The sequence below is a fragment of the Chaetura pelagica genome, unplaced genomic scaffold (genome assembly GCF_000747805.2).
Source record: "Chaetura pelagica isolate M959 unplaced genomic scaffold, ChaPel_1.0 scaffold40, whole genome shotgun sequence".
Lineage (NCBI taxonomy): Eukaryota > Metazoa > Chordata > Aves > Apodiformes > Apodidae > Chaetura > Chaetura pelagica.
This window is the reverse complement of record NW_009952160.1, coordinates 1,296,404-1,304,560: the sequence shown is the minus strand read 5'-3', so window position 1 is coordinate 1,304,560 and position 8,157 is coordinate 1,296,404. Positions and strand designations below refer to the sequence as shown.

The 8,157-nt window shown below is 40.6% G+C and overlaps 1 protein-coding gene across 1 annotated transcript in view; it reads left to right on the top strand.

Moving 5' to 3' along the window:
* The window catches only part of ST8SIA4 (ST8 alpha-N-acetyl-neuraminide alpha-2,8-sialyltransferase 4), a 47,622-nt gene that overhangs the window by 10,552 nt on the left and 28,913 nt on the right, over nucleotides 1-8,157 (top strand). The window contains exon 2 of the mRNA XM_010007227.1: nucleotides 3,887-4,015. Within this exon, the coding sequence (XP_010005529.1) occupies nucleotides 3,887-4,015 (129 nt within the window). The remainder of the gene's footprint in view (nucleotides 1-3,886; nucleotides 4,016-8,157) is intronic.

The following is an 8,157-nucleotide window of genomic DNA, read 5'->3' as shown; positions in this document are numbered from 1 at the left end:
GACGGGCGGCTGGGGCTTTGCTGGGGCTGCTCTCCCCAGCCTCGGTAATAACAGAGCACGCCGAGGAACCTCACTTGTTCCTGGAGGGCAGCGGGTTTTGTGTGTATACATGCACGCCTGTATTCCTCACTTTTCTCTCAACTTATTGTTGCTGTCATGGGAAGACGCCGGGTTTTCAACCAGGCCTGTTTCTCCACGTAGGGGTATAATTTTAGTTTTCACAGAGGGATGCATAAATTCCGTTGCGGCATGGTGAAATCAGCAGCAGCGGGGCTTACACGCTTCTCTCTCTCTCTCTCTCTCTTTTTTTTTTTAATTGTACGAAGCGACCGGGTGAGAGATGCTTTCACAGCACATTTTCATCTTTTTGCCTTACTTTGAGGAGGCTGTCAAGTGCCTGTATGGGCCTGGAGGGAGCTGGGGCAATTACAACCTACTTAATCCTCCATCCTTGCGGTCCTCAGAGTTAAAGATGGAAAGTGCATCCCTGTGCTCCAGCCCTTTCTGAGGCAGGCAGGCGCGGGAGCTGGAGCAGCCGGGCACGACTGGGTGACAGTGATCCCGGCGTCTCCCGGGAGCAGGAGGTGGCCTTGCCTGTGTGTGTGTGTGTGATCGATGAAGCGATGTTTGCTTCCTTTGGCATGAAAGATTTTAGCAACTTTCTGGTAACTTTGTCTCTTATGCAGCCTGGCTGTAAGCCCAGTTTCTGCCACGATTCTATGTAGTATCCGTATTAATTTTCAAAAGTATAAAAGTTTGAGGTTGTAGCTGTGCAAAAATACAAATGAAAATGAATGTGTGAGGGAGAATCAGCTTTAAAGCTGCTCATGTGTTTTAATATGTACTCCTTCCTGTCAGACTAGAGACAGCTGCTAAAATGATCAGAAATTAGTCACTAGGTAGAATCCACATGTAGCCAAAATTTGCTTCACAGTTTTTTACACACTAAAGGATTTTCTGGTGTAAATGTATCTTTTTATGTGTTAGTTGATTTAATACTACTTTAAGTGAAAGGTAAATAAACACCAGTAAAAGGGAAAAGAGCATGTAAGTGATGATTTTTTTGGGAGCGGGGGGACGGGCGGCTGGGGCTTTGCTGGGGCTGCTCTCCCCAGCCTCGGTAATAACAGAGCACGCCGAGGAACCTCACTTGTTCCTGGAGGGCAGCGGGTTTTGTGTGTATACATGCACGCCTGTATTCCTCACTTTTCTCTCAACTTATTGTTGCTGTCATGGGAAGACGCCGGGTTTTCAACCAGGCCTGTTTCTCCACGTAGGGGTATAATTTTAGTTTTCACAGAGGGATGCATAAATTCCGTTGCGGCATGGTGAAATCAGCAGCAGCGGGGCTTACACGCTTCTCTCTCTCTCTCTCTCTCTTTTTTTTTTTAATTGTACGAAGCGACCGGGTGAGAGATGCTTTCACAGCACATTTTCATCTTTTTGCCTTACTTTGAGGAGGCTGTCAAGTGCCTGTATGGGCCTGGAGGGAGCTGGGGCAATTACAACCTACTTAATCCTCCATCCTTGCGGTCCTCAGAGTTAAAGATGGAAAGTGCATCCCTGTGCTCCAGCCCTTTCTGAGGCAGGCAGGCGCGGGAGCTGGAGCAGCCGGGCACGACTGGGTGACAGTGATCCCGGCGTCTCCCGGGAGCAGGAGGTGGCCTTGCCTGTGTGTGTGTGTGTGATCGATGAAGCGATGTTTGCTTCCTTTGGCATGAAAGATTTTAGCAACTTTCTGGTAACTTTGTCTCTTATGCAGCCTGGCTGTAAGCCCAGTTTCTGCCACGATTCTATGTAGTATCCGTATTAATTTTCAAAAGTATAAAAGTTTGAGGTTGTAGCTGTGCAAAAATACAAATGAAAATGAATGTGTGAGGGAGAATCAGCTTTAAAGCTGCTCATGTGTTTTAATATGTACTCCTTCCTGTCAGACTAGAGACAGCTGCTAAAATGATCAGAAATTAGTCACTAGGTAGAATCCACATGTAGCCAAAATTTGCTTCACAGTTTTTTACACACTAAAGGATTTTCTGGTGTAAATGTATCTTTTTATGTGTTAGTTGATTTAATACTACTTTAAGTGAAAGGTAAATAAACACCAGTAAAAGGGAAAAGAGCATGTAAGTGATGATTTTTTTTGTTGATACTAGAATTTTAACACAGAGTGCCTAGGACCTTCCTTTAGCTCATGATAACATAATTTAACATTATTTTACAGCAAATATATGTGTAATAAATGTATTTACATCCATTATGGAAAACTTAGGGGATAAAGCATTTTAAAATGGCAGAAAGTATTGATTACTTTCTGGTTATTGAATTTTAGGATTTCTGCAGCATCCTGCCTTGCTCTAAAGTTAATGTGATTTGAGTAATTTTCCTATGCATCTTGTACCTACACAATTTCTTAAAATTGTGGGGTTTTCGGTAGGTGGCACTCCCACCTATGAGTCAGTTCAGTATCAGTGCTGCAGCATGATGGCAGAGAGGGAATGTGGGAGGAGGGAGAGTGTTGGTATTAATCAGTGTTTTTGATGAAGTGTGTAATACTGGCTTGTTAGTTACAGGGGCTTTTGCAATCAGCGGTTTGCAAATGACTAGATGTTACCAGTTTTGATAATTTAGCTTAGTTAATGTCCCATTGCCAGGTTACTTTGAGTTTAGTCTGCTGTATAATATGCCAAATGCTAATACTGTATACCATAGTAATGTTGCTGTAGCTCTTACTAAGGGTCAGGATCCAGTTGTTTTCAGAACTTACAGCCGCAGGAAAGCAAGAGTCAGCTATTCTCTAGAAAGCTTACAGTCTCATGTCTTTTCCATTTTATAGGTTGATGGTTGGTTTTCAAAAGTTTTGTTTGCAAGCTAAATTAAGTTACTGTTACTGGCAATATTTCAGAGCATGGACAGATTCCTGAATATTGCTGTTATATAGACTCCTGAGATGTAAGACATTCTGATGGTAGAATGTTACATCCAGCGACTTTGATGTATTAATGGAAAACAGCTATGTTTGAAGTCAGCTGAAAGCTGCTCTGGCACCTAAGCAGAAACAGTGTGGAAGAAAGTGGAAACATATGGAGATAAAACCCGAGTTCAGAACTAAGACCTAAAGTTGTGCTTGCAGTATTTTAGCTTCTCTAGCACCTTTGTCTGACCCTGTTGACTCACGTAATTGCAACTAGCAACGTTATCATAACTCATCAGATGCGCTGTGGTCATCATCCACGCTTACTACTTATTTTTTTCTTCTGCAAGGTTACTTACCAAAATCTATGAATATGACAAGATTGATTATGAAGATAAAACAGTGCACGTTGTTTGAATGTGTGCATACAAAAGTTTCAGGAAATCTGGTTAAATGTTGTGGTTTATGTGCTGCTAAACTCCAGAATTGCAGGCATGAGAGTATTTTAGTATCAATAGGAGGCAAAGAAAGACTATTAGGCCATTATCATAGAACATGAGCAATTGCTGGGGGAGGGCTAGAAAGCTAACACTTTGTTCTTAGTTTAGTGCTGTAAATTTGGAACATAGAAATACAGAATCTGCCTAACATAAACACTGAAGTTTGGTCCAGGTTCACAATTTAGAGTTTATTGTAATTTTTGTTATGTCTGTTTCATTCCAAATGAAAACACGTTTAAGCTCTTAAATTGCATATTCAGTTAGATACAGGTGTCTCATAGATTTCTCACAGGTACAGTGTATTTGCTTTGGCAAGCTGAGTGTGTAGGGGAGAAAACTGGTTTTTTTGCTTTGTTTTTTGTTGTTTTTTTTAAAATTGTGAATAAAAGGAAATATTACTGGTGCTTGTGACATGGATCACTTTAAACTCGAGTTAGCTTTAATGTAATTGTGTCTTTTCTATGTTGAATTTCAGAGATGGTGAACTGAGTTTGAGATCAATGATCAATGGCTCTGATAAGATAATTCAAAAGGGTGGCTCCTCAATCTTCCCGCATGCTATAGAAGGTTGGAAAATCAATTCTTCTTTGGTTTTGGAAATAAGGTGAGTGTCTTAACTAAAAAGCAGTTAATTTCATATTATGTACGATTCATTTCCTGTTGTCCATAATTCTTTCTGGCCTGGAAAACAGACATTGATTTAGGATTTCAGGCAGATATTTTATACCTATACATAGTTAGGCTGCAGTGATAAATGCAATTGAATTACATTAGACCCAAAAGTCAAGGCATCCTTCATAAGAGTAAATAAAATGTTTTCATCTCTCTGTGTCAGTCAAACCTGTGCAGTCATTAACTACGTTATGCATGTCTGTGTTCAGATGCAGTCTGGCCAGTGTATGGTTGCTCCATAAAGGCTAAGTTCTGCTCCAAAGTAGTCTAGGAAAGATAAGTGGACTTTCTATATCAGTAAAAGTATTAAAAATTTGTATGCATACAACTGACAATGTAAGTTGGACAGATGTTGAATAAATTCAGGAGAATATTGTTGGCATTTGAAATTATAGGTTTTGTTTCTGACAATCAGGAGAAAATAGCACACTGTTTTACTTGTGAAGTAATCTGATTTGGAATCCATTGAGTGACTATAAGTAGAGACAGATAAACCCTTTTAGTAATGTTGAGAAAATAACGTATTTCAGAACCATTTAAATCATTCAACCATTTAAAACCAATACACCTTGCTGCTGAAGCCAAACAACAAAGAAGTAAAAATATTACCTGAACTCTTTTATTCAAATAAATAAAGAAAATAAAGCTTAGGTTACACTCATTTTTCACCTGTTTCAAAAGCAAAATACATCATTTGGACAAATAGGTAAAACAGTAGGTGGTGCTTTAGATTTTTGAAGCCCGTTGCTAGATGCAACTTATTTAACGGGTTAATCATATAAATCTGCTAAAATTATGAGTTTCAGAATCAGTTTTTCCTTCCTGTTGGCTGGTGGGGGGAGGTTCACTCATTTAATAAATTACTCATTTACACTTCAGAAGCATCTTGATGGGATTATGTGTTATTTTAAAAGCTGTATGGTGAAGGGTTGGTTGTTGTTTGGGTGTTGTTTTTTTTTTGTCTCAGTAATACAATTAATAAAAATATTTATCTTGTACAGTAGCTTAAGAAGTAAAGGTTCCAGTTTATCAGCATTAAGATTTTCTGCAGAGAACATGGTACTGAAGGTATTTAGGTGCCCACATTGCTAGCCTTGTTTTGAGATGAAATAGATACCATGATGAACCTGGGGCAGAGAGCAGGTGTTTTGATTTTAGATTAATGGGACAAGACTAAAATGTGACATAAACTATAAGAAAGATATTGGTGTTGTCAGCCAGTCGTATTTCCAGAAATCCTCTATGCTAACATGCACAGCATGTTGAATTATGGTACTCAGCAGTGAGGGAGGGAAGTTTGGCATACTTTTTCTTAAGGAAGCTACATGCAGCTCCTTGAGACAGGTGTTCTGCTCTGATGCTAACTGAACAGTGTGATCTCTTCTTTCACTTTTCAGGCATTTTGCTCTACATCTTACTTCTGTGTCACAGCAGTAAGGAACTCCTTAGTATAAATATTTTGTACATTTAAGGACCTAACATGACTAATTTCAAACATGTCTAATAATATCTTTGAGTATTCTCATGGTTAAACTAACAGTTCAGTCCTCCAAAGTACATTACATGTACTGTATGAAGACTATTTAAGCATGAAGACTATTTAAACTCTAATATTGCAACTGTAATGCAAACAGTGGTAGTTTTGTGGTGTGAGGTTGACCATAGCAAATGATGGTAAGAGAGGAGCAAAAAACCCACAAAAAACCTACTGCCTGAATAATGTATATAAATTATCAATTCTTATCAGTGGAGAAATCATTTGTGAAGTGTATGTCATAAAGACATTCCATAACACTTATAAGCACCCATAAATTGCAGCTACTTTTTGTGTCTTATGTCAGCTTGACAGCCACATCAGCAATTTTAAATTGTAGGAACTATCTGACAGTGAGTTTTGATTTTTGTGAGAACTGTTGATCAGTGGTTTGTCTGGACGTAGTTAGCTGGTGGCTGGAATATTATGCTTTGTGAACTGCTTTGTTGACCGTGGACATCATCTCTACTATTCATCTTTGTTGTTGTTGTTTGGTTGGTTTTTTTTCCTCAGGTTTGTGGCTGATGTATCAGCCTCAAAGATCTGGGCTGAAATAGGAGTCAGCGAATGAAAAAGCTCCTCTATCAGAACTCCAAGGGAGAATGAAAAGCTTCCACTGGGTCTCTGGTGTCACAAAATCCTTTCTGGGACCTTGTAGCCAGAAGAGGCAGTCTAGGGCATTTGTGGCAGAGAAGCAGCCCTGTGGAGATATTAAACAGGCGTTAGAAGAAAAAGCTAGGTTTTCAGTGATTCAGGTGGAAATTATAAGTTTATTAATTGAGACTGTAGCAAACTTGCTGCTTTGCCAATTATGATTGCGGTAGTGGGAGAGTCATTTTTCCAACTGATGTTACTTTCTGATTTTGGACAACTTCTTTGAACAATAGTCAGTACCTGCTGTGCCTAAGGGACAAAGACTGCTTGCTTGGTTTGTCTTCTGTCTGAATTAATTTAGTAATGAAGAAGAGAGAATTCAAATTCTTCAAGGTTTTGAGTGTTAAGTCCTTTCTACTCTCTGTAACGATGTGAAAGTTTTCCAGTTATGCAAATAGGTTGTTCTGAAGGCCATATTTTCAGAAAAGGGAGGTGTGGCTGAGATAGTAAAAATCTATCTGGGAAAGCCTTCCACACAGGACTGATGCCAGCACCTCTGAGACCTGTAAGAAAGAGATACAGTCTGACATCTGTTTATTTTGGAAGCAGCAATTAAGGTTTTGAATTGGAGAAAGGCAAAATGAAAAAAACAAAGCAACACATCTGGGTTGAGGGAGTATTTATCTCTCTGCAATGTAACAGATAACTCAGTGAGTGGAAATTTCCTGTTAGAAATGTGTGAAAACTTGTGAGATGTTAACAGCATCTTAAGAAAAACCAGGAAGTGTTAACTTCCTCTTTAGAAGTGCAACTGATAAATACTGAACTTGTAAAGGAGCAGTACTATTGCTCAGAAGTGTTTGGAGTAACATTTGGGGGCCAGTTGCGCTGTGTCCTTAACATCTTCAGTGTCTCTAAGACATGGAAACTCTCTAGTCCAGTTTAGTAATAATGAACACTGCGGGTTTTTTGTCTCCCTAGACCCTTGCCCAAGCTGAAAAGTCAGTGCTCATTGTCAGTTGGAGTGCTTAACTCATTTGACTCCTTTCTTTTGAATTGCTTATATTTATGGAAAGCTGACATATGGCTGGCCTTCATACAGTACGGAGTAGTTGGGTCACACTTTATTTAAAAGCTCTCTTTACTTTTACATGTCTGCTGAATATCTGACCTTTCTGGTCAAGGAGGAGTGGGGTGCCCTGATGTGGGCAAGCCACTGAGGCGAGGAACACCAGAGCGAGGGATCATGCTGCTGGACCCCTTCTGCAGCGCCTAAACCACAAGGAAACCCTCCGCAAAATTGAGGAAGAGAGAGAGAGAAACAGAGAGAGTGGGAGGGAGTCAGTCCCAGCCCCTGTCCCTGGGCAGGGAGTGACAGTAGATGCAGTTTATCTTGATAACAGCAAAGCATTTGACAGTGTCTCCCACAGTATCCTCATACATGAACTGAGGATCTGTGCTCTTGATGGTCAGGTAGTGAGGTGGATCATGAACTGGTTGAAAGGAAGATGTCAGAGAGTTCTGGTCAATGGGACAGAATCTAGTTGGAGGTCTGTGACTAGTGGAGTCCCTCAGGGGTTGGTACTGGGACTGGTACTCTTCAGTATTTTCATCAACAACCTGGATGAGGGAACAGAGTGTGCCCTCAGCAAGTTTGCTGATGACACAAAACTGAGAGGGATGGCTGACACACCAGAAGGCTGTGCTGCCATTCATTGAGACCCGGACAGGCTGGAGAGGTGGGCAGGGAGAAACTTGATGAAATTCAACCAGGGCAAGTGTAGAGTCTTGCATCTGGGGAAGAACAACCCCATGTCCCAGTACAGGTTGGGGGCTGACCTGCTAGAGAGCAGTGTAGGAGAAAGGGACCTGGGGGTCCTGCTGGACAGAAGGATGACCATGAGCCAGCAATGTGCCCTTGTGGCCAAGAAGGCCAATGGCATCCT